This window comes from Arvicola amphibius, chromosome 15 (assembly GCF_903992535.2).
Source record: "Arvicola amphibius chromosome 15, mArvAmp1.2, whole genome shotgun sequence".
Lineage (NCBI taxonomy): Eukaryota > Metazoa > Chordata > Mammalia > Rodentia > Cricetidae > Arvicola > Arvicola amphibius.
Genome location: NC_052061.1, coordinates 39,991,178 through 40,017,493, shown reverse-complemented (window position 1 = coordinate 40,017,493; position 26,316 = coordinate 39,991,178). Strand labels below are relative to the sequence as shown.

The window sequence follows — 26,316 nt, the reverse complement described above, 5'->3', positions numbered from 1 at the left end:
TCGAGCACTGTTGTTAAAGCTGCTGTGGCCTTGGTCCTCCTGTGGTTAGGCACTGTGCACATCTTCTCTGTGCTTTAGTTTCTCTTTCGGCTTTTGGGGGAGAAGATGTATGTGTCGGGGGTGATGCTTGTTAATGTAGGTGTCTGCACACGACACTTGTGAGAGCATGCGTAAAGCGGCCATGGGTCAACCTCAAGTGTTGTTCGAGTGTCACCATCTTGTTTGTGAGACAGGGTCTCTGTCTGGCCCGCGGTTTGTGAAGTACGTTAGGTTGGATAACCAGCAGGCTCCAAGGATCCACCTGTCTGCCACCCCAACTCAGCATCACAAGTCTGGGCAGCATGCCCAGTTTTGTTTATGTAGGCTGTGGGGATTGAACTCATGTCTCCATGCTTGCCTGGCAAACACTTTACCCACTGAGCTACCTCCATAGCCCTTGGTGCTCTGGTTTCTTGAATGTCCACAGCACCTCATGAAGTAAGAGGGGTTTTGAACCCCCCTTTAAAATGAGAACACTGAGCCTCCCAGAACATGTGTGACCGAAGTGGCAGGACTGAGAACGGACCTTGGGTCTTTCTAACTCTGCCGCACATGACACTACCTCACACCAAAGATGCTTGAAAGGCCCAGGCCCTCGCACAGTAAAGTCTTCTCAAGGCAAAACTTCACCAGTTGATCTAGAAGGTTTGGGAGCTCTGGAGAGGTGGGAAGCTATGCGAGCAGGTAGCTGAGCTGCTCAGACACAGTTGCTACCCAGATTGATTGTAAAACATTTTTGTTCTGAGACTCAAACTCAGGGTCTTGCATGTATATGCCAGGGGTACACTTTACCTCTGAGCCACAGCCACAGCCCCCTGTCCACACTTGAATCCACAAGATCACTGGAATACACCCAGCAGGCATAAACTGGTGGCAACTAGTATATCACTGTGAACGCTGAATATTAAAACTGGTACCAGGAGCTTGACTGATGATTTTCACCTGAGACTCCTTATTTCATTCTCTCTGCCTGATGAGTATTTAAGCTATCCGCATTCCCTGTATCCTTGCATGCTTAGGAAGCATCTCTACCCTTGCTCCTACAGGCTTCAGAATACCGCGTCCCCCATCCTCTTGGGGGTACTTTGGCCAAATTTATGACTGACAAAGTTATTTCCACAGGCAGATTCCTCCTCTGTATACACTGAAGCTGCCCGTTCATTTTCCTCATTCCTGGCTCAGCTGGGCTAGATCATTCTGCTGTAATGTGGGTGGTGACCGTGTGCAGCTTCTGATGGCCCCGTGGTGAAAGAAAGCAGTAAGAATGGATTCCCGTTGCCCTGCGTGGGAGTTTGCATGCCATGTGTGATAAGTTGTTTGGAGTGAATTTACATGACATCTTGATGTTTCCCTAATGGATTCTTGGACTCACCAGAACTGTAGAGGGTTGAAACAGTGAAAATACCCACTGTACAAAGCAGCTGCTAAGTTCCCGCTGTTTTCCACACTCTCAGCATCTGCTTGACCCCTCACTTGACTGCAGACTAGATGCAAATATATAGCTGGGGATAAAATAATTTTTAAAAAGATGAAGAGAAAGGAAGGAATGAAGGGAAGGAGGGAGGGAGAGAGAGAAGGGAAAGAAAAAAAAAGAAAAGGAAAGAAAAAGAAAAGGACCAACAATCCTCTCTGGTATTATAAAACTTATCATACTGGAAAGTATAGAGTAGTGTTATACTAACACATCAATGAACACAGACTTTTTTAGCAAGATCCCTGAAGAAAAATAAATCTCAAGGAAGCAAACAGAGGCTGTCTCTGGACTTAGGGGTTGGTAGAGAAGAGGCATCTAACGTGATAACTGAGGCATGCGATGGACCAGCCAAAGGAAGTGTGCGGCAACTTCAGGACAGGAAGCATTAAGAATGAACTTAATGCTTCAAACTGAGAAGTTGTTTTTTAAGTCCCATCTAGCCAGAACATGGTTAGGAAAAGAATGTCCTGACGTGGATGTGTTCAAAACTGGCTCCAGCAGCTATGTAGAAACACGATTTTAGGGGCACAAAGTTAACGAAGGGACAAAGGAAATGGATTCATCTCCAATTCCAGATAAGAGGTCTAAAACCTGAAACGGAGAGGAAGAACACAGAGGAAGTGGACCTGCTCGTAAAATCTTAGCAATTTAGCTAGGAAGTGAGAAAGAAAGTTCTACAGATATGGGGAATATGGACTTCAAGGGGAAACACAATATTGAGAATGAATCTTAGCTCCTTCCTTGATCCTTTGGCAGGTGTTTTTACTACTGTAGCTCTCTTTATTATAGCTTGAAGTGGGACTATGGATGGGAGGTGCTTCCGTTTTAGCCACCTGTTATTCAAGATACATCTTCAGTATTGAAGAGGCAGCTATGAGCAGGCAGTGGGGTGGGCAGCCAAATAGTATTGGACTGAATGTGTATCAGATCCTGCCAGCCCCTGAAGTGATGCCTTAATGCAGGTTAACAAATCCCAGGGTAGGGTTCCCAGGTTCCTCTGATGGGCCACCAATTGGGAGTAGCTAAGTCATTGTCTTATCAAGACTGTGTTTCACAACAGCACAATTGGACTGTAGTTAACACCACCACTGATTGGCTGGCCTAAAAGGTGTCACCGGATTTCGTGTGCAAATCCTCTCCTGTTGCTACCCTGGAACCCTGTCCTGTGCTTTTGCTCTGTACCTGCCCGGACAGGGGAGTGATGATTTCCTTAGTGACAATAGGGATGGCGGTCTAGCTGTTCTTCCTCTGGCTGCATGCAGTTGGTGTGGTGTTTTGGGCTTTTTGCCTTTGTTTTTTTTTTTTTTTTTTTGCCTTTTTGCCTGGATTCTAAGATATTTAAAATCTGTGCATGAATCCCACACTCAAAATCTCTCCATGCTCACTTTGGAACAGAGTATCCTTTCCAAATATTCCCTTGGTCTCTGCAGGCAACCAGAGAATACTGCTTGCCATGTGTCAGCTTCAGAGTTTCAAGAGCATGTGCTCTGTTTGGGTTTCAGAATCACAGCCTTCCCTACAGTTCTCAAAGTCTGTGTGTCTCTCCTGGGGATCTTTTGAGCCATGGGGGTGCAGAATAAAGGTGCAGCCTCCCAGTGTCCTAGCCTCACCTCTGTTGCTGTGATAACACACCCTGCAAAGAGAAACTCAAGGGACGAGGTCAAGTCAAGAACTCAAGCAGTTAGTCATCTCATTTAAGAGCAGAGAAAGAATAAAGTAAAGAATAAAATAAAAAATAAAGTATTAGGCTTATTTTCTCTCCTCTGTAAACTGTCCAGGCCCAAACCTAAAGAATGATACTGTCCATAGTGGGTTGGGTCTTCTCACTTCAATGAACCCAATTAAAATCTGTCAGCTGGGCGATGGTGGTGCATGCCTTCAATCCCAGAACTCAGGAAACAGAGGTAGGTGTAGCTCAGAGTTTAAGGCTAGCCTGGTCTACAGACTGAGTTCCAGGACAGCCAGGGCTACACAGAAAAATCCTGTCTTGGAAAAAGGAAAGAAAGAGAGAAGGGGGGAGGAAGAGAGAGAGGGGGGAGGGAGGAAGGGAGGGAAGAAGGGAGAGAGAAAGAGAGAGAGAGGAAGAAGAGGAAGAGAGAGGGAGGGGAGGGGAGAGGAGGGGAGGGGAGGGGAGGGGAGAGGTGGGGAAGGGAAGGGAAGGGAGGGGAGGGGAGGGGAGGGGAGGGGAGGGAAGGGAAGGGAAGGGAAGGGAAGGGAAGGGAAGGGAAGGGAAATCTGTCATAAGTATGCCCATGGGAAAACCTGTTGTAGACAGTCCCTTGTTGAGACTCTCTTCCCAGGTAATTCTAGATTGTGTAAGTTGACAATTAGTGCTATCCCTCACACCATATGGAATCTGCTATGTGACACCTTAAACATTTACTGATAAACTTAGAAAGATAGCTGACCAAAGATAACCATCGACAACTTGAGATTCAAAGATCAGAAGTACCAGCTTGACTCGATAATGGAACTGGGGGAGGTTTCCTTCTTATTGTGGCCTTTAATGTACACATTTGTAAAATGGGCAGATCATGCCTGCTGCTGTGGCTCTTGTAAGAATTATTTGACATAAGTTTGGTGCCCCCATAATCACTTTTTGCCTTTGCATATATGACACAGATATTTTAAGAAACTAACCCCACACCTCATACCAGAGTGAGCAAACTGGTGGCCAGAGGCCAAATTCATCTCCCAGATCACATAGCAATAAACCATAATGGAGCAATGTCTTAATATCATGTGACTTCTTGTAAAAATGTGGATTTTAAAATCTGTTTTAAGAAATTCTGGCACTGATGGATACTTAAGTTTACAAGATTGGCCATAGAACTTGGTCATGAGTTGGCCTCCTGACATCTCCTACAGCAGGGTTTCTTAAACTTTTTGCACATTTGATCCCATTTCATCTCAGAAATTTTTAAGCAACTCTTGGTGTATAGGTATATAAAATAGGTTACCAGTCATACATTTATAAATAATGAATCATAACTTTATTTTTAAATAGCTCTTTGTTTTTAAATATTTTTTACTATTTTTGGTTGTTTTATTTTGTTGTTTTTTTTTTTTGTTTCTTTGTTTTGATTTTTTTGAGATAGGGTTTGTGTAACAGTCCTGGCTGTCCTGAAACTTTCTCTGTAGACCACGCTGGTCTTGAACTCACTGAGATCTGCCTACCTCTGCCTCCCAAGTGCTGGGATTAAAGGTGTGCACTACCACTGCCTGACCATTTTACCATTTATTAGAGGTGAAAATAAATTTGCTTGCTGTCGTAGTTAGGTTTTATCCACTTGACTTGGCATACCTCTGCTGAGAAATTGCCTCGATCAGATCATCCTGTGGGCATACCTGTGGGACATTTTCTTCATGAAGGATTGATACGGGAGGGCACAACTGCTGTGGGGAGTACCTTTCCTAGGGAGGTGGTTCTGTCCTGGATTGTATAATACAGAGAGCTGAGCAAGCCAGAGGGAAGAAGCCAGCAGCTAATGTGCCTCCATGATTTCTGCTTTAGTGCCTCTCTCCAGGTCCCTGCCTTGGCTTCCCTTGATGACAGATTATAACCTGCAAAAATGAAAATAATCCCTTTATTCCCCCAAGTTGTTTGATTATGGTGTTGGCCACAGCAAACTGAGACATGTACTCGGGAAATGGATATCTTTGATTTTTTTCATTCTTTTCAAAAATTCATTAATTCTTTGAGAATTTCATACAATGCCTTGGATCACACTGACTTCTACTCCTCCCTTAGTTGCTTCTAGATCAACCCTACTTCCCCCAAATTTATGGTTCTCTTTTTAAAAATAATGCAGTGAGTTGGGTTTTTTGCTACATATACATCATAATTTCATTTTTATGTTTTGAGATTATAATTTAATTTCAACAATTCTCCCTTCCCTCCCTCTAAAAGCTCCTATATACTCCCTTGCTCTCCTTCAAATTCATGGCCTCTTTTTTCCACTAATTGGTGCTGCATGCATTTATATTCCTAAATATAGTCTGTTTGGTCTGTACAATGATACCTGTATATATGTTTTCAGGGATAACTATTTGGCGCCTGATAACCAGTTGGTATGTTCTTTCCTGGAAGACCATCGATCCCATCCCCACCTTTCAGTTGCCTAAGCAGTTGTTTGTGTAGACCGGAGGCCTCATGGGCTTTTTCCCATTGGCTTTGATGTGTCCATTGTTGGAATCCTTGATCAGTTCACATTTGAGAAGTCATGTTGGTAAAAATGTGTGGGTGTAGCTTCTGACATTCCTAGAAGACACAGTCTCACAGCAAACTCCCTGACCTCCTGGATCTTGCAATCTCTCCACCCCCTCTTCCACAATGTTTCCAGAGCCTTTGGTCAGGTAGTGTTTTGTAGATGAATCCATTGGGTTTGGGCTTCACAATCTTCCATTTTGGTTGGCTGTGGTTTTCTCTAATGCCCTCTGTCTCTTGCAAAGAGAAGTGTTCTTGAGAGGTGAAGACTACATTTATCTGTGGGTATACGGACAAGTGTTTATAGATTGTCATTAGAGATTCTGGTTTAGTAAATTACAGGTTGTAGATTCTCCTCCAGTAGACATGACTTCATATAAAGAACTATATTTTGGTGGAATATTTGGTAGTGCAAGATCGAGAACATTGTCCGGAGAGTTGATCAATATTTTAATTATGTAATCATCAAGCCTGAAAACACTGCTTCACATAAATATGAGGTACAAAATTTTAGAAGCAGAGTTTAGAAAATATTGGGAACTGGCCTAATCATACGCTAAAATTAATATAAGGCATAGTACCTTGAACTATCCTTCTCTGGAGCAACTAGAGAAGGCTATCACTAAGAAACGTTATCACTAAGCAAATTTCACAGACCAAACTGTGTTGAATCAAAATAAAAACAAAAACAACACAAACAAAAAGGAAACCAAACAAAATGACTCTCTGAGCTTCTTCCACGGGGTGCCAGAAGCAAGGACAAGTCATTCCCGATGAGAATATGGTCTTGTTACGACTTCAAGACACACAAACCATAGTTTGAATTTTGTTTCCCTCTGCAGTTTAGTTCATGAATACAAAACAATCTCAGTTTTTCACAGTTTTGTTTGTAATTAAAGCTCTGCTCTTAGATATGCTTTGCAGAAAAGCTACACCAGAGAAGTAAGACAAGATGGCAGGTAGTGAGAGGTGGAGTGACAGCATCAAGCCTTCCTGTCATCTGAAAAGCCCGAATGTCCCATTGTGTGCACTGCTCAAATTAAGCAGACTTTGATGCGCTGTTGCTAAGCATCACACCAGCCCCAGCCACGCCTCTTTGCTGTGCTTTGTCTGATCTCACCACAGCTCCACAGCTCCACAGCTCCACAGCTCATTTAACCCTGACAAGCACTACTCACCATTTGGCTTCTTACCAGGATACAAGATTTTAACTGGTGTCTAAAAAGGATTTTAAAAATTTATTCTTATGAATGTGAATGTTTTATCTGCATGTGCATCTATGCCCCGTGCACACGCCTGGTGCCTGAAGAGGCCATAAGAGGGCACCAGACCCTCTGAAACTGGAGTTAAGAATAGTTGTGAACCACCATGTGGGTGCTGAGAATTCAACCCAGGCCCTCTGCAAGAGCTGAGCCATCTCTCCAGTCCTTTAAAAGTAATTGTCAAGAAATTCTCTAGAATTTCTCTATGAATTCTCTATGGAATTTTCTAGAACTTGTGAGTTCTATCCACCTGCATGTCCCTAACACAGATGGCTCCTTAAATAGTAGCGGCAACTCTATCAAGAGAATGCTGAGTAGAGTAGATCCAAGTAGTCAGATCAATATAAGCTATGTGTTCAGTTGCCCGTGTGCCATGTTCTTAAAAGTGTGTGTGTGTGTGTGTGTGTGTGTGTGTGTGTGTGTTCAGAGGACAAATTTCAAGAGTCAGTTGTCTCCTTTTACTTGGTGGATTCTGGGGCTTGACCTCAGGTTATTAGACTTAGTGGCAAGTGCCTTTACCCATTGAGCTATATCACCTGCCCCTTAAAAACAACTTTTACTATACACAAAAAATCCAAACAATAGTAATATTTGTAGTCATACAATGCCATAGAGCTACCACATCAGTTTTACCTTATGGTCCTATTGTACTGCTAGATTCAAAGAAGCTTAAATTAATAGGCTAAAAACATAATCTGAAAAACTACTTCCACAGAAACTTCAAAGAGCAAGTAGGCATACCTTAATTCTTTAAAACAGCTATAAATTTATTTTAATTTAGGAATATATATGAAGCTTAAAAATAAATCTGATAACCTAATATTATGTTTGGTTTATCTTTTTAGATAGATCACGTTTATCTAAGTTCTATTGTTCTCAGAGAGCATCATCAAATTTCTGGTTAGTTATTTGTTCAGTTTTTTAAAGACTTATTTATATTGTATTTTCTTTTTTTTTTATTCTCACAGTATTTAGTCAACCAAATCTGTATTTTATTTATTTAAAAAATGGCAGGGGATGGGGAGAGTGTTCAGTTGATAAGGTGCTGTCTGTGCACCCATAATAACCTGAGAATTGATCCATTGCTTCCATGTAAAGGGCCTAGCATGTGAGCACAATTCTAACACTGAGTGATAGAGAAAAGCAAACCCCTCAGCCAGCCAGCCAGCCAGCCAGTCAGTCAGTCAGCCAGCCAGCCAGACAGACAGACAGCCAGACAGCCAGACAGACAGACGGACGACAGACAGACGGACAGACAGACAGACTGATGAACCGCAGATTCACTGATGCACCCTGTCACAAACAATGATTTGGAAAGTCACAGAAAATGACATTGGATGTTGACCTCTGGCTACCTCCTCACACGTGTTCAGACCCATATAAACATATACACATACCACACACACAAAGGGAAAGGAATTTTGAAATTGCCGCTGGTACTACATTTGGATTTTCTTTCGTTATTTCATTTCTTCTTTTGGTTTGCTTTTGAGGGGGACGAGGAGTCCTCAGCTCCATGATGGCAGCTCACACATACTGATGCTTCCACTGATAAGAAAGTTTCCCGGCAAGGGTGCAGTCATACTTCTGTATGTCCTTCCTCCAATGTGAGTTGTGTCTGAAGCAGTAGGGTATTGTTATCCAGTTATAGTGTACAACAAAGAGTACCAGCAATAAACTGTGTTGTTTAAGGTACTTACTGATCCTCTCTGAATAATTACTCATGGGGATGTATCCCATGTCAGTTATTGAGATTTTCATTTACTACCCTGTGTCTACTGAGAGCATCATTGTCTGCCAAATCGGGGTATTTTTGCTCAAACCCCCTATTTAATATCATATCTTTATAAAATTAGCTTAAAATCAGTATATTTTCATATCCATTGTTGTAGCTAACCCACTTGCTAACCTCTTGTCCTGGCTAGTTTTATGTCAACTTGATACAAACTAGAGTTATCTGAAAGGAGGGAACCTCAGTTGAGAAAATACCTCCATAAGATCCAGATGTAAGGCATTGCCTTAATTGAGCAGGGAGGGCCCAGTGCACGGTGAATGGTGCCATCCTTGTGATCCTGGGTTCTATAAGAAAGCAGGCTGAGCAAAGCCATGGAACCAAGCCGGTCCCTCCACAGTGTCTGCATCAGTTCTCACCTTCAGTATTCTTTTTGTTATTAAAAATTTCCATCTCCTCCCCTTCTCCTCCCCCTTCCCTCCCCTCCCTTCCACCCATACCCCCCACTCCCTCCCTCTCCAGGCCAAAGAGCCATCCCTTCACTATGTTAAGTCCAAGGTCCTCCCCACTCCCCCTAAGTCCAGGAAGGTGAGCAACCAAACTGACAAGACTCACAGTGAGCCCGTCCATGCTGTAGAGTCCAAGCTCATCGCCGTTGTGCTTGGTTTCTCAGTCCTCCTCCACCATCAGCCACATTCAGAGAGTCCGGTTTGGTCTGCACTGTTTGAGTTCCTGTCCTGGATTCCGTCAGTGAATAACCATGCTGTGGAGGTGTAAACAGAAAAGACCCTTTTCCTTCCCAAGTTTCTGTATCTGAATGCTTTGACTGCATTATGCCTGCATGCCAGTAGAGGGCATCAGATCCCATTAGAAATGATTATAAGTCACTATGTGGGTCCTGGGACTTGAACTCAGGTCCTCTAGAAGTGCTCTGAACCAGTGCTCTTAACCCCTGAGCCATCTCACCAGCTCCAAATTTCTGGTTAGTTTTAATGACATTAAATTGTTTCCAAAATTGCCAACTCACGGTGACTTTTTTAATATTAAAATTATAATAAATCAGGCTGAGGAGATAGATGGCTTATCGAGTGTTTGCTATAAGGAACTCAATGAGATAATGAGCACCTAACTCTGGGGTTCCTGCAGCTAGCTGGGAGGCAGAGGCGGGAGAATCCCTGGAAGCTCAGCCATCAGCCACCTTGGTGTGTGCAGGGGCAAATGATACTGGCTCAGCTAAGCGGAAGGCATGGGCCAACACCAGTGGTTGTCCTCTGACCACCATGTGTGTGTCATGGCTCCAGCATAAGTGTACCCGCACAAACATACACCACACACAAACATATACAGAGAGAGATTATAATAAGTAACAAATTATATTTTCCCTAAACTAGACTTTATCTTATTGTTCAAGTGATCCATGGCAGTATTCTTTAAAGGAAGTTAAATAAAGTTCACTCTCCTTTCCATACAATAATGATGAGTTGAACCAAAATGAATACTCTGGGAGCCAAAAATGTGTTCACTCCAGTATAAAAATGTTGAATAGGTTTTACAATCCTGTGGGATGCTGAAATCAGAATGTGGGAACATACCGAAAAGAAAAATGCTGTTCCATCCACAGAAAGAAATCTATAACGAAACTCCTCTTCTATCCGATTAAAACCATTACATGTTTCTGAGTTCTGGGTACAACGTAAGCATCAGTCGAAAGCCATGTTTGCCAGACACCCAAGTACCACACTGTGAGGATGGGGCCATTCCTGCTTTATCACTGTGTGTACTGCGTTATAACCTGCCAAGACTCTAGCAATGCCCCATCTTCAACCACCTTGGGATGCATTGGTTCCCGTGACTCTCATCAACATGACTTGTTTCTTAATGTCTGATTGTTAAAAAACATTAAACACCTGTTGACACCTAAGATGTACCAGGGGTTAAAATGCAAATTATATTCCCCAACCTTTATAATCTCAAGTCTTTTAAAATATTCTTATTGATTCGTTGACAGTTGCTAACATATGCCTGCTGTATCTTGATCCTAACCCCCATCCCAAATGTTCCCTCCCACTCCTCCTGGACCCCACGGCAAAAATATGCCCCTTCCCTCCCACCTTGGTGTCCTACATCATCACCACCACCACCACCATTACCACCACCATCATCATCATCATTACCCACTGTGGATTTTATGTCTTTCAAAATTAATACTTTTTATTTACTCTTTGAAAATTTAATCTATTTCTATAATGCAGTTTCATCAGATCTACCTGTCATTACATACATCCTGTCTACTTGCCCGATGCCCCCATCCTACGTTCATCGCAGCTTTATGTCTTGCTTTTCTCTGTTGTTAATTTCCAGTCTAATTAGTGCTGCTCCTGTGTATGTGGATGGGAGGGGGCATCCACTAGGACACAGACTACCTGCCAGTGGGCATGTACCCTAAGCTAAGTAACTGACTCTCCCTCAGCAACCATCAGCTGCAAAAAATTTTATATATATATATATATATTTTATATATATATATATATATCTTTGATTATATCTTTGGTGTCTGGATCCTATACCTTTGGAAAGCTCCATGGGTAAGACAGAAAACAGCTGTGGAGGTACTTGGTAATCAGGCTTAGCGATTCCTGTGTGATATTAATTGTATAGCTTAGATTTCCTGGGTTCCAGTTTGTCCAGGAAGTCTTTTCAGTACCTGAAACCCTGCTTTATCGCCTAGTGACTTATTTCTCTTTGTAGCCTTCCACCACTGGCCTAGCATCTAGAACATTCTAGAACATAAGAAGAAAAATTTTGAAGTATTGAGAGAATGGCCTTCCATATTAAATCTTGTTGGTTTTCTGTTTTTGATATTATATCTTTTTTTTTGTTTTTTTGAGACAGGATTTTCCTGTAGTTTTTAGAGCCTGTCCTGGAACTAGCTCTTGTATACCGGGCTGGCCTTGAACTCAGAGATCTGCCTGCCTCTGCCTCCCGAGTGCTGGGATTAAAGGCGTGCACCACCACCGCCCGGCTTTGATATTATATCTTATTACTAAGTTTATCCCTTCTTTTACCTCCCTCCAACCCTGCAATGTAACTTCCCCCACTCTCCTTCAAATCCCCCAGTATATGTTATCACCATATTTGATGATCCCTAAGAACCAGCCTTAGAACCATAGAGTAAAATAATTACAGTGAATGGCATTTAAATTCATGCACTTTTTTTAAAAAAAATGTTTGTTTATGTGTATAAATATATGTGTATGTGCACATGTGTGTGATTGCCTGCAGAGGCCAGAAGGGGTGTCATATCCTCTGGAACCGGAGGTACAGGCAGTTAAGAGTGATCAACATGGTTGCTGGAGATAGAATGCCAGTCTTCTTCGCAGCTCTGGCTGGCCTGGAACTTACAAGGTAGAACAGTCCGGTCTAAACACATGTAAATCTATTTGCTTCCAACCCCAGAGTCCTGAGGTAAAAGGCAAGCATCACGGAGCCCAGATGGCCAGCAGAGACTCCCTAAACACTGAGCCATGGCACCAGCCCGGGTCACACACTTGATTCCTGAAATGCCCTTGAGGGCTCACACACCTGTGTTATCCCCTGTGAGGGTGAGTGATTTACACAGAAGATGCCATTGACCAGTTGACCAAAAGGCTCACTGCTGGGAGGGAAGTGATCTTGCTTCCCCAGCATGGTGGGTTCAGCAGATCTTTGTGCTTATCTCTGTGTGTTTTTTAGTAGAACGAAGAGTAATGCAATCCTGGGAATAACTGGCTGCTGTCAGTTAAACCCGAGAATTAAGTACATGGCCTGACACCAAATAAAAGTACCTCCTGCTTCTGGTTATTTTTATATGTCAGAATTTTATAGGATGTCTTCATAGGCAACTCAGAGTTTAAACTAAATGGAAAACAGACTTTGACTATATCACAAAGTCTCAAGCCAGTCCGTTCTGAAATGCAGTCTGTTACACGCTTGCCCTCTCTCTGCATCCTGACACTGTCTAGATTCACCATTTAAGACAGGTGGGAGCCACTCCTTCACAGTTTTCTCAGTGGCCACGGGACATGGTTGAGCTGATGTAGCTCTGTAGGACTGTCTCAAGCTTTCAGTAATTTTAGGGATGATTTAAATCCATCCATCACGTTCCTGCTTCCATGTACAGACTCAGATACATACAAACAACTTACATTTCTGCGTTGCTCAGAGCAAAGGCCAATCCCGCGTGCGCACACACACACGTCCTAACCCCCAAAGAAATCGATACAGACTTGGCAGTGGTCTGCTTTCTGAGATCACAGCAGATACATTTTTATGAAAGCAGACAGTTTCCATCCATTTCAACTCATTCTCTACAGCGTAAGTCTGGCAGGAAGACTGAAAAATCTCTCATTAAACTTATGAACTTGTCTGTTATCTGGAAGGCTTAAAGAGAGCTTGGGTTTCAATAGTGTTGAGGGTATTGTGTGTGGTTGATGGTGTTATGTGATTGGGTTTGCCTGTGATAATTCTGCATCCCCAAATATTTTAGTGTCTGTGGCTGGGGATATAAGAATTGTCTATTAAAGGGGTAGAAATAAAAAATAATTGATGATCAGGGTCAAAATTTGTACATAGCTTCTTTGAATATAAGGTTTTATCTGAAGTAGACAGATGTATGTATGTTGGTTTCATCTCGAACTCTGACCATATGTATATATGTTAATGGTATCTTTGGATAATATCCCTCACCTCATTGTCCTCTCTTATCCCCTTCCACACCCGCTGAACCCCTACTTCCTGATAAGTCCCCCTTATCCTACTATTGTCTCTGTATGTGTGTCTATGTCTGTGTGAGTGTGTCTGTGCACGTGTGTGTGTGCATGTGTGTGTGGGTGTGTGTCCCACTGAGTTTAATTACAGGTATTTTCATGAGCACAGATATGGGGTTATTTGCTACAACAATGGCTTCCATCACCTCCTCAAGCTACTAACAAAAGCCCAGGGCTCCTCAGGGAGGTGTCCCCTTTCCTTCTCCGTGCTGGAATGCTGATGGGCCCAATCTTGTGCAGGTCTGCTGTAAGTAATCATGGCTGCTGTGAGGTCATGAGCAGGAGTCACATCAAGTCCAGAGGAGAGTGTTTCACGGCTCTGTTCCCCATGCTCCAGTCCTGACATCCTTTCTGCCCTTTGCTCTAGTGTCCCCTGAGCCTTGGAGGAGTTGACATTTAGATGTCCCATTTAGAGCTGGGCACTCAACCATCACTCTCAGCCCTGTGACCAGTTGTGAGTCCTTGCTTTAACTACCTCTGCTGAGGTTTGGGCTTATGGATGCAAACTTATTTTTCCCCATTTGGGGATTTGGATATAGATTATTGAAGATCAGTGACTTGGGTCTTTGTTTAAGTCCCGCCGGAAAGACTTGCTTAATAGACAGTGTTAGGAAGCCTTTGCAGTAAGGGTTAAAACACAGATTCTCTCTTTTGCTGATTAACTGTGTGTGGTGCTGGGGATCCAGCCCAGGGCTTTGTGCCTTAGCCACCTCCCTACTGCTGAGCTGCATCCCAGCCTATGGTGTGTCTGGCTGAGGATGCGGGTCTTGCTGTTTCATGCCCCTCATTCTTTCTTCTTCATCCCTCAGGCTGTCTAGCTCTGTCTCTCTCACACACACAAGTCTGGGCACACAGCAAAGAAAGAGCCATCCTCTAGCCAGCTGTCCTGCACAGGGAGGGGGATTCCTCAGGAGGGGGGAGTGTTTTCTTGTGGAGTGATGTCATCCCTGTCTCCCAGATGGAGTGGTCTAGGATGGCATGGTCATCAGGCTGCTTGTCTTTAACTGAAACCTCATCACTTGGATTCTTGCAGCTGAAAATATAAAAGGCTTTCCTCTAGGTGAAAGGGTTTTCCCTCCCCCTCAGCAGTGTTAGACCACAGAAAGGCACCTTTAACTCTTTGCAAGCCCGTTAGTATCCAATAGAATGCCAAAGGAATCCCGAAGCTAAACATACAGAAACTTCAGGAGTTAGCCACAGCAAGGGAGAAACAAGTTGACCTCAGGCTAGTTTCAAGGCTGGAAAAGATGTGTATATAAAGTTACCATGAGCTGAACGTGGTGGTAGACACTTTCAGTCACAGTGTTCCGGAGGCAGAAGTAAAGCTGATCTCTGTGAGTTGGGGCCCAACCTGGTCTGCCTAGGGAGTTTCAGGCCAGCAAGTGCTACACAGTGGAGAGTCTAACAGACAGGTAAGGGAAAAGGGAGAGGGAATATGAATGAGAATGAATTACTCTAATCAATAACTTCCCCCTGCACTCTCTGGCAAAGGGAGATGCAATAGCGCAAGGGACCAGGTGGACAGGCACCTTGCGTAGTGAGATGACGACCGATAGGCACCATCAATGAGCTATGTTCTTTCTATCTAGCTCCTGCCTTTGGGGTGATTCTGGCTAAATCTCCCACATAAAATAGCAGTAATGTATCCGGTAAAAGTGTTCCATAAAATGAGTCATTATAGGTGAAAGCAGAGTAGCCACACAGCATGCATTAAGTAACGATACAGAACATAAGTGACCAGGGAGAGATGGTGAATGAATTCAAAGTAGCCAGTGTCGAGCTCAGCTGAGGCAACAGCCATTCCCAAGGACTGCCAGCATACATATAACATGTCATTTTTTTCTGAGCTGCCATATTCTTTTTGAAGATGGAACCTCAGGTTAATAATCCACGGCCCATGCTTCTGTGATGGATCAGCAAGAACCATTTCTCTTGGTTAGACCCAGATGAATGTCAGCGGGTGGAGTTAGAGCCCTCATGGAGATTCGCTGTCAGCCCACACCTTTGAAGCTGCTCCACAGATGACTACCCGAGTTGCATTACTGTGGCTTGTCTTGTCCCACTTCTCCACACACGAGAAGGCGAAGAAAACTAGATGGGTTTTAACATGCTGTGGGGGTTCCAGAAACCGCATAAACTTACAAAAAAAAATGTGTCATGGAGCTCTATCCTTCTCCAAGGCCTACAACATATGATGCTGTTTGTGTCTTATCAAGGAAGGAGGGATTTGTAAGGCTATTGCTGTTTTGGTTGCTCAGACAGTGTTGGAAACATTTAAACAGACACAAAGGGAAGTGAAGCAGACAGACTGAATAGCATGCTCAAAACACACAGCTTTCAGCTTCAGCTCAGCACAGTAGTGTGGATTGTGAGGGGGTTTTTTTGTGGGGGGAATTTTTCTATGAAAATTTCATACATATATGTACTGTAGTTTCCAAGCCTCTACTCCTCCCTTCAACTCCCTCAAGTCTCCTGTGTCTTCTTATTTTTTATAACCCACCAAATCCAATTAGTGCTCCCCACATCCAAATGGTTGTGAGGTTATAGGCAACCTACCTACGAGTGACCAGCTCCTGACAAAAAGTGACTCCTTCCTCCAGCAGTCATCAACTACTAATAGTTCCCTAACTAGGGGTGGGGGCTCCTTTATTCTGGAGTTTTTTAACTGGTTTGATCCTGATGGGTCTTGTTCAGATAAGCGCAGCTGTAGTGAGTTCATTAGTGCCAGAATCAAAAGGCCCTTCACTGTATAAGTTGCTATTTTAACATGTTATTGAACCTTAGTAGTGTGTGTGTGTGTGTGTGTGTGTGTGTGTATGTGTGTGTTTTACTGAGGAGTAAACCCATGCTCTCATGCCTGTTAGACAAGGGTGTTCTACCACTGAACTGTATCTCCAGCCCTTTTGTAACATTTTTAACTTTTATAAGTTTTAAAATTTGAGGACAGAGTCTCAGTAAATTGTCCTGGCTGGCCTTGAGCTTGCAGCCCCTCTGTCTCAGTCACCAGAATATCTGGGATTATAGGCCTGTGCCACTTGTTCAAGCTAGAACTTTTTATTGGAATCCTAGACATTGTATCAGAGCATGAGAAAGAACATCCTGAGAGATGACGTTGCATGCTACAACTAGACAATACCATGTAGTCCATCCTTTGCCAGCTGCGGTACCTGATATTAGACTATTCATCTGCAATCTGATGGCTGATACATCTTTGTATATTTTTTTTAATATCAACTTTGCCTGGCCTGTAAGAAGTATGAAGGCATTGTTCCCACTGTGTTTAAAGCAACCAAGTTCACTATGGGGTTGTGGAGAGAGTTCCTTCAGTACAATGCTTGCTGCACAAGTGTGGCGACCCAGGCTCAGCCCACAGAACTCACAGCACTAGCGAGTGGAGATGGGAACTCTGGGGCTCACTGGGCAGCCAATTTATCCTAATTGACTTGATAAGCTCCAGAGCAATGATAGGCCCCTCTCTTGAAGAACAAGATGGCTAGCACCTGAGGAGCAGCACCCAAGGTTTGACTCTGGCCTCCGCAGACACTTTTGTAAACACCCACACTTAAGAATGCACACAATCAAATATAGTAGAAGACAAGAACCATCTTTCCTCGCACAGATTAAAAGCCCACCTTTAAACCCTTCTGCGACTTGGATTTTCATGAGAAGGTTGGGAAAACTTATACATTTTAAACACGGGCTTTCAATGATAAAACTGGTAACAAAACTTATAGAAGAAATTTGTAGATTTTTAACAGAAGTAAAAAAGCAGAAGTTAAAAAAAAAAAAAGCCAGTTATCTACCCAAGATTACATTGGGTGTCCCTGGCAGGAGCTACTCCCCACCCCCACTTTAGAGGGGAGTTGGTAGGTTCCAGCCTTGTCAGTGCCTTTCCAGCTTAAGAAGCTGTGAATTTTATAACCGTGCACCCTGCGGTCAAAGCTGCTGAGTGCTGTGTCTGAAGGCAGGTGGTTTGTGTGTTAAAGGTAGACATTAAACAGTTCTATTAAGGACCTGGAAGTATTTAAGGGGGTCGCTTGCCAGCTGTAAATTAGAGACCCAATCCCTGTTGGCTGGAAAGTTCCCTGGACTAAGGCCAGTTAAGTAGACTGAATCTCTGGCGGTCTTTCCAAATTTGCACGTTTAACAGCTTGGCTGTTCAGCCTGCCTCACCGTGCCGTGCTGGGCAGTTCAGGAGTGGCATCGCTGTAAAGCAGCACCAGGATGTGGTGCCTGTGGGATCAGAAGGGTGTCCTTGTTACCCACCCCCACCCCATGCTGAGAAAACCAACCTACTGCTAGCACAGAGTCGCAGAGCAGGTTTCTAAATAGCTGTGAATGACAGATATTATTTTCAGGTTATCTGTGGTCTGAAGCTATTATCTGAGGCTTTGCCCCAGCATTCGGAAGACAGTGGGACTGTGTAGTTCTCTCCAAAGTTCCTGGACTTCACAGTAGCTCTCAGCAGTTAAGAGGATTATGGTGGTCACATTGAGGTACCTGGGTGTCCTTGACAAGGTCACCTAACTGGGGGCTGTGGTCTCCCTCCATGAAGATAGATGTGGTGAGTCAAAGAGTCAGTATGAAATTTAAAGTTTTAAAATTGATTCTCTAAATTGATTACATTTGGGCCAAGCTGGCTTCACATCCATGGGACTGAAAGGTAGCAGAAAGCCTGCGTGCAACGGTGCTCTATATTTGACCCAAGGAAGTGCTGAATCCTTAATTATTTAAATCAAGGGACCTCGGATTTTCCTTTTGCACTGCGACCACAGATTCTGTAATGTTGAATTGATTTCTTCCCCAAACTCAGGTTTTTGAAAGTAGGGAAAACCCACAGAGACGACCCTAGGCAAAATGGACAGTCATGTCCAGAGGACAGCTTGAAGCATAGGGGCCGTTCCTTCTGTGTTTTCTCCTCAGTCCTCTCCTCCTCTGCACAGGATACAGAACAGGGCAGAGAGTGCCTTCCGGTTGAGAAGCAAAAGACACACAGCCTTGCAGCCACTGTGTGCTTGTCTTTTATGTGCTGTGCCCTGCTGCCTATAGAGGTCGGTCCTCCTTTCAAAAGGCTTTTAAAAAGGCTTTTAAAAAAAGGCTTATGTTAAAGTCTTCCGCCAGCCCTCTCCTAGTTTATGTGTTTGCTTCTAACATATATGACTGCTCATATAACTGCATGTGGATTTATAGTCATGCAGACAGCAAGGCTGAGCCATGAGTCTTTAAAGTTGGGGTGCTTTTAATTCACTTAATGCCTGTGTAAAACACATTCACATGTTCCGCAAATAAGTATGAAGAATGTGTCTTCTGTGTTAGCGTCTGGAAAACTAATAGAACATGCACAGAGAACCTGGGAGTTTTGACTTGCTGATTTAGAGACGCACGTTTCCTGTGAAAATTTTCAATGCATTATAATACATCACACCTTTTTCATCTTTCTTTTTTTCTTTTCCACTTGTCTGGATAGTGTGGGGGTATATTCATTTCCTATAGCTTTTAAATATTCTATTTAGTGCTCTTGCTTTTAGCTCAAATATGTGACTTTTCTAAGTATCTTTTCATATTTCCTAATCAGTGTTGAGGAAAGGGAGGTGGGAATATCTTATTTGTCTCTTCACGAGGATTAGAAAGCCTCAAGGAAGTTCAAGTTCCCCTTTGTTCACGATGACACCGGTCCTCGCTAAGATGCTTCTTTAATTAAGTCTAGCCGTAGTGGCACCCATCTGAAATTCTGGCATTCAAATGGCAGAGGCAGGAGGATTACAATTTCAGGTCAGAGTGTGCCCCTCCAAAACTGCTTCATCATTTCTGTCGCGCAGAGATGGTGGCAACCGAGAGTGGAAAGATTGGTCATACTGCTTTCAGAGAAGGAGCAAGTGACATGAATCAATAAACAGAAAGTCACCTCTGCCCTAGTTTCATTCATGTTGCTGTGATAAGTACTTATCAACTAGTCGTGACCACAGTCAAGAGTAGAGAATGAATGCATCGTGCTTCGTGTTCAGCTAGCATTGTCTATAAAGTCAAGGACCCCAAACCAGGGACTAGTGCTCCCCAATTTTAAGCTGGGTCTTCCCATATCAACTAAGGCTCTCAAGACAATCCCCCCAAACATACTCAGAGTGGGGGAGGAGAAAGAGAGAGAGAGATGCACACTGGCCAACCTGGTCTAGACAGTCCCTCACTGAGACACCCCTCCTGGCTGACTCTGGGCTGTAGCGAGCAGACAAAATGAAACCATCACAGTTTCTGAATATAGAACTGCTCTTCCGATTTCAGTTTGACTGTGAGTTGCCTGTGTTTACTTAATCAGCACCAGCAAATTAGCAGAAGCAGTAGAAAGGCTAGGCAAAGAGAGCAGAACATTTTTATTGGCAACTGGTGAGAATCCAGTGTATGCTCACGCTAGGGCTTGTCCCTATTGTGTTGTGTGTTAGTTTCATTCCCAGGAAAGTTGGAGGTCACATAGATCCATCTGTTAACATGACTGTCTCGAAGATTTGGGATTTGCTTGGTTATACCACGAAGTGATGTTCAGGTCATGATCCCTTCGGCGACAGACACAATACTTCTGGAGGCATTTAAGTTAATAGCAACACGAAACCCATGTGGTAGCATCTGAAAGAGCCGTGTGGTACAGTGCCACCCAGCCAGCTTTAATTGGGGTTGGATGCCAACAGACAGAGAGGAGGGGTTCCTATTTTTAACTGGCTGTAGGCTTTGCCTCTGGAGCATGCATGCCCAGTTCTGGTGGTGAAGAATTTTCCACAAGACTCATGGGGTAGGAGAAAACCAGTTATTTATATTCATGAATTGAGCTTGAGAGAGAAAAAAGGGGGGAATGGTTTGAAAGAGAGGACACCCAGAGTGTTTGCCCACATCAAAAAGAAGGCTATGGCTGGCATTAGAAAAGCACACTGTTTTGCAGATTTATTTAAATTTGCTACCTACTCATTCTAAGTGATCTTGTACACACTCTTTCTTATGAATAAATATGAGCCTTGTAGCGCAAACTGAGGGAATGTTTTGAGATGATGTACAGGCACAGGTTGACAGAGCACATGATAACTAAAGGAGGCTCGTGGCCCCACTGCTCATCAGGAATCACACTCCATGGGGGCAGATTTATCCTGAGTCCTAGCCTTTTTTAGGCTGAATCCCTTATGCTACATATATTGACTCAATTAGAATTTATTTTAGTTTTAAGTGTGTGTGTGTGTGTGTGTGCGCACACATGTGTGAGTACAGGTACTTGCAGAGGCTAGAAGAAGGTGTTGATTCCCCTGAAGCTGTTGTTACAAGCAGTTGTGAGCTATCCAACAAGGATGCTGGGGACTGAATCAAAGTCTTCGTCAAAGGTGGCATTTGTTTTTAACTGTTGAGCCATCTCTCCAGTCCTGCGTCTACTCAATCTTAGACATAATTATGTAGACACTTTCTATTTGTAAAGTACCTTTGAGAATTCTGTTGGAATCCCATTTGGACTATGCAGTAAGTTACAGGGAATGCTGACTGGGGTCTGCTGTGATTTTGGGGGTGTGCTTATTCTGCGCTGCACTTCAGTCATGAAGATTTGTAAGCCCACATATGATCAATAGAGAGAGACATAACATCGTGTGTGTTATCTATGGAGCATTAGTGTGTGTGGCTCATTCTGTGTCTTGTTTAAAGTTAAGACCCAATAATATGACCTTTCGTGTGTGTGTGTGTGTGTGTGTGTGTGTGTATGTATGTGTGTGTGTGTGCGCCCGCATCAAATTGAGTTTTCCAGCATCTGTCTACTCCATTTGATCCCAGCACGGTGAATACTTTAAAGTGTCATAGGAAGCCTCTTTATGTCAACATTTGACATGCTTGGGAACAAGAAATGACCTGACTTTAAGACCAAAATGGCTTGCAAATATCTCTAAACTGTTCAAGATCTCCGCAGTCCCTGGGGTTGGTTTACTGATCTCTCCAGTTTTATCCTACTTTATCCAGATTCTGACACAAGGCAAGAATCCGGGGATCGCATGGAAGTACGCACTTCCCAAGGTCATGAATGTAACTCAGCTGCCCACCAAGAGGTTCCACCACGCCTGGCACACAGAGCAGTCCGACTGCTCAGTCTCCTGTGGGGGAGGTAAGTGGGTTCCTAACTCTGCTTCCCAGCTCATCTCTGCTTACAGGTTTTATCCGGTCTATAGAAGGACACTGTGAACTTCGGGGAACCCTAATGCTGTTTAGATCTGTGTCCCCAGAAAACAAACTTTTGTGAGCTGAGGAGTGTAACTATCAATCATAATGAGATTGACATTTGAATCATGTCTTAGATGCTATTTCAAGGAAAATGACATAAATGGAGAACAAGAATAAAACAGAAACAAGGAGACATTCCCTGTCTGAGGACCTAAACATGAGAATTTATGAAACATTTGTGTCTCTGATGGGAAATGTTGGACACTGGGAATCAAGCATACAGCTCTGCTGAAACAAATACTTATGTAAACCAGGGTCCTAGCCAATGGGTGTGAGTGAACATTCAGAGTTGAACTTTTTCTCTATGTATGCATACACGGTTAGAGAAACATAAGATGCTTTGCGGTGAAGTAGAACTTCGGGGTTTTCACATAGAATCCCTTAGTGGCTTAATTATTTTTATGTACAATTGTTTTGCCTATGTGTTTGCCTGTGTGCCTCGTGTGTGCAGTGCCCGCAGAAGGCAGCAAAGGGCGTAAGAACTCCTTGGAACTGGCATTGCAGATGTCTAGGGGCTGCTGTATGGATGCTGAAATCAAACCCTGACCCTCCAGACTAGAGGCAAGAGCAGCAAGTGCTCTTGACTGCTGTGCCATCTCTGCAGCACCTCACTAGTGGCTTAGAGATACAAGTGCTTTTCATTAGACCTGTGCAATTCATGTTAACACTTCCTGGGATGTTTCATTTTATAGTGACTCTGTTTCAAATAGTATTTATCACTTGATGGTTCTAGAATCCACTTGAAAATGAAAAACATATTAAAATGACTAAAGTATAAAGTCTATTATCTTGGAGATAAATGATTTGAATTCGAGTGGGTTGAAACTGTGTCCAAAAGAATTATTTTCACAAAAATATTTGGATTTGGTGTCTTAAATAGGATACTAGAACACTGATCAATCCCAAACTAAGTTTTAGAAACCAAATCAAATGGGTTATCTGTGTTTCTCACTGTGCAACCTTTGGCATCTTACTAGGTTACATAAGCATCAAGGCCATTTGCTTACGAGATCAAAACACTCAAGTCAATTCCTCATTCTGCAGTGTCAGAACCAAGCCGGCAACGGAACCCAAGATATGCAATGCTTTCTCCTGCCCAGCCTAGTAAGTCCGCAAATGTCTCCTTCTTTGTATGTGTTTCATACATCTTTGTCCCAGTTAGGCAACAATGAAAAGGCCCCATTCATACTTCTAATGGGAAGGGTTTAAAAGAAACAAATACAATGTTTATCATAAAAATAGGGAAAAAAACAGTTGAAATTGAATCATAGGACCTAAAAATATGGGTTTGCCTTAGACACTCACATCTTGTTGTGCAAGCCTGAGATATAGCAGTGTCTTTTTTCCTCCCTAACTTGAATCTAGGGCCTCATGCTTGCCAAGCGAGTGCTCTGTCACTGAGCAAGAGCCACCACCCCATCCCACCCCACCCCACCCCCATTTAACTTTTGTAAAAACCACCCTCTTTCCAGAATGGAATCAAGCAGATATTTAAATGACACACAATCCTATATTAGTTAAACTTCAATGTGGCTGTATGCTTAACTTCTACATAGGTCATCCAGGAATGTAAGGATGATACTAATGCAGACCATGAAACCTCAGATGCAAATTGCACAGTAGTCAGACAGAAACCAGAGAGGTGAAAGCCAAGTGGTGACACGCCCACTGGTGACTGTCCCTCTGGGGCACTCAGTGGGTTTGTTCTCAGACTCATTTTAGCCATGCCACTGTTGGAAGATGAGTCGAAGCCAGCTCCCTGGCCAACTGGAGTCTTCCCTTAGGTAACTTATCTTCAGCCAAATGTATTTATATAAAGCAGTGGTAACGGTCAGATCATTTTAATAAGTGGTACTGACTTTGTGGTAACACAGTCGAGGATGTGTATATGTGTGCATGCTTGTGTATAAATGAACTAAAAATATTTATGTGTATAAACTGATATTTTATTTTCCCACAATTGTCTGAGGTTTTAGATAGCCACCAATTCTGTATGTCTATTTTCCCTCTGAGATTTTGAAGCTTAACTGAATCATGGTTACAAAGAGAAAGAAATAGGGCATGGGGGGACTTCTGTGGATTTCCTCTTTTTCCAAAAAAAATAAATAAACAGTTTTAAGAATTACCTCAGTGGCCCTGGGATGCAATTAACAGAAAGAGTTCTTGAATCTCGTGGGCTCATCTGTTCTTTAGGTAATGGGCATAATATGCTTACTAATGTGTACACAGAGAATCACAGTTGATGGGCAAGGTGACAGTTTCTGATCCCAGGACTTCCTCCTATCCCTGGTTTAGACCATTCAGCATGCTGAGGTCACCCACAATGTCTAGACTCCCCTGAAGACCATGGGCAGGACTGATGGATGTTCTGTGAAGAACAGCCCCTTGCAGGGGTTGCAGAGTGGAGCTGGTGTCCTGGGCGGGCTCTTCTGCTTTCCCCCTTTGCTCTCGACCCTTCCTCAGTGTCCCTGAATTCAGTTCAGAGAATGGACACTCTCAAGGACAGCTCTTCCCCCAGAACAGACTAGAAAGCAGGATCTCGACTCTGAGAACCCTAAGGACAAAGGGATTACCAGATCTAACTCTGCTATTTCCACATGCATTGACCTTGTCAGGAGGACTCACCGTGTGTCAGGCTCTGAGCAGAGACTTGTAATGTGGAGGTGGCAGCGCCTGGGCCCATCATTCCCTTCAGGGGGAATGGAGATGAGGGGTGCGCACAAAAGGACTGAGATGCAAAGCCGTGCACTATAAAATGTTAAGTATCAATAAAGGACAAGATGGAAGACCTGGAAGAGAAGCAGATGAGAGTAATGCCAGGGGGAAAGGCAGCCTGGGAATCAGTCGTGGAAGGCCAGAGTGACACCCCAAATACCCATGAGATGCTCTCTCTACTAGACATACAAGCTCATCACCTTTGTCACATAAGGACAGAAACTTGAATTTGATAGAAAAACACAATTTGAGGGGGTGGGAGGTAAATGGTGAAACTAGTAATTACAAAGTATGTTTCCTAAGATCTTGTAAAGTACAAAAGTTATATAAATCTGAGGAATTATTTGATACATTGTCTCTGACTGAAAAAAAATAGGATGCTCTGGATTTTGTGATTTTTTTAAGCACACATATAGTTCTAGCACTCTCGTGTAACTCTCTAGACTAAAGGGCTTTAATTTTGCATGCAGAGTTTATGGCAGAAGCCAGAGAAGTGGGGGGGGGGGGTAAGATTAAGGAGGGCAATGAAACTCTTGATGTTTAACCGAAGCACAGTTAGCTACTGATTTGGTCTTATTTTCTAAAATAATTAGTGCTTAGCATATTTGTATCCAAGGTCTGTGGTAACCATCACTGTTGTGAGTCAAATGTCCAGCAGCTGTATCTTCTGGTTCTTTATTTTAATGTTATATCTGTACCTGGACATGCTACAATTTTAGTCAGTCAAAAGTAATTCTTGAAAGGGACTCAGAATTTCCATGGATAGGCATTCCTGCATCGTGACTTAGATAGTTCTGGAAAACCATGTCTGGTGATCTTTAAATAGACAGCATGAAGTTAGATCTCTGACCCATCAGTAAATGGTAAGACCAACTAGAGTAGGAACATGGGGAACTGCCACTCAGAAGCAGCTTCTGCAGGTCTCCTCTGAGTGTTGTCCCTAGCCTACATAGACACCTGCCCTCTGGTGCTGCTCCATCTTCCGCTAGCCTGTGCGTGTGTATGTCACACTACTTACCAGGAAGTGCACATATCCATGGCTTCACTGTGTCATAGGCTGCCTTATGGACGAATGCGGTTTCATTCATCTTTCCAACCCCAGTGCCTGGGTCCCTGACACATAGTTAAAAGCTCAGTAAATTTGCGTGGCTAGATTACTCAGGAAGAAAAACATGTTTCTTTCCATGAAGAAGACTAGAATGTATTTTTGCCAGAACCTTGTGGAGATGAAATATGTCTCCTTACAGTTGCCCGCACCAATGGCTATGTAACTCAACCTCCACAGAAGACCAGCTAGTGGGGCTTGCCTGATGGGTTATTAAACAAACCAGGGGCTTTTCCTGGGCAGTTTGTCTTGAGAAGTGGTACTACAGAGCTTTGACTTCACAGGAAGTAATTTTGGGTCTCCCTGAAAGTTGGTTGCCAGGTGAATGGAGTGTATGCAGCAAGTCCTGTGCCGGGGGCCAGCAGAGCCGGAAGATACAGTGTGTACAGAAAAAGCCCTTCCAGAAGGAGGAAGCCGTGCTGCATTCTCTCTGCCCAGTGAGCACGCCCACTCAAGTCCAAGTGTGCAACAGCCACGCCTGCCCTCCAGAGTGGAGTCCCGGGCCCTGGTCTCAGGTACCAAAGCACCACTTTAGAAGCATGGTCTGCATGAAAAATCAAGGTGGTGTGAATATCGGTGACTTTGCCACCTGAGAACTGCTCCGCTCTGTGCACCTTCAGAGTGAATTAATGAGTCGGTGCCTGGGAGGTGTCATATCAGTAGTACCTTTTGAATGGTTCTTGTGTGACCTGAAGTTTTGGACCTCTTATATCAGAGCTTGGGCTAGTCCCTTAGTGGC

The 26,316-nt window shown here is 43.5% G+C and overlaps 1 protein-coding gene across 1 annotated transcript in view; it reads left to right on the top strand.

Moving 5' to 3' along the window:
- Window positions 1-26,316, top strand: part of Adamts18 (ADAM metallopeptidase with thrombospondin type 1 motif 18) — a 132,537-nt gene that overhangs the window by 95,563 nt on the left and 10,658 nt on the right. Inside the window, exons 17-19 of the mRNA XM_038313044.1 lie at window positions 21,500-21,641; window positions 22,735-22,861; window positions 25,888-26,092. Of these exons, the coding sequence (XP_038168972.1) occupies window positions 21,500-21,641; window positions 22,735-22,861; window positions 25,888-26,092 (474 nt within the window). The remainder of the gene's footprint in view (window positions 1-21,499; window positions 21,642-22,734; window positions 22,862-25,887; window positions 26,093-26,316) is intronic.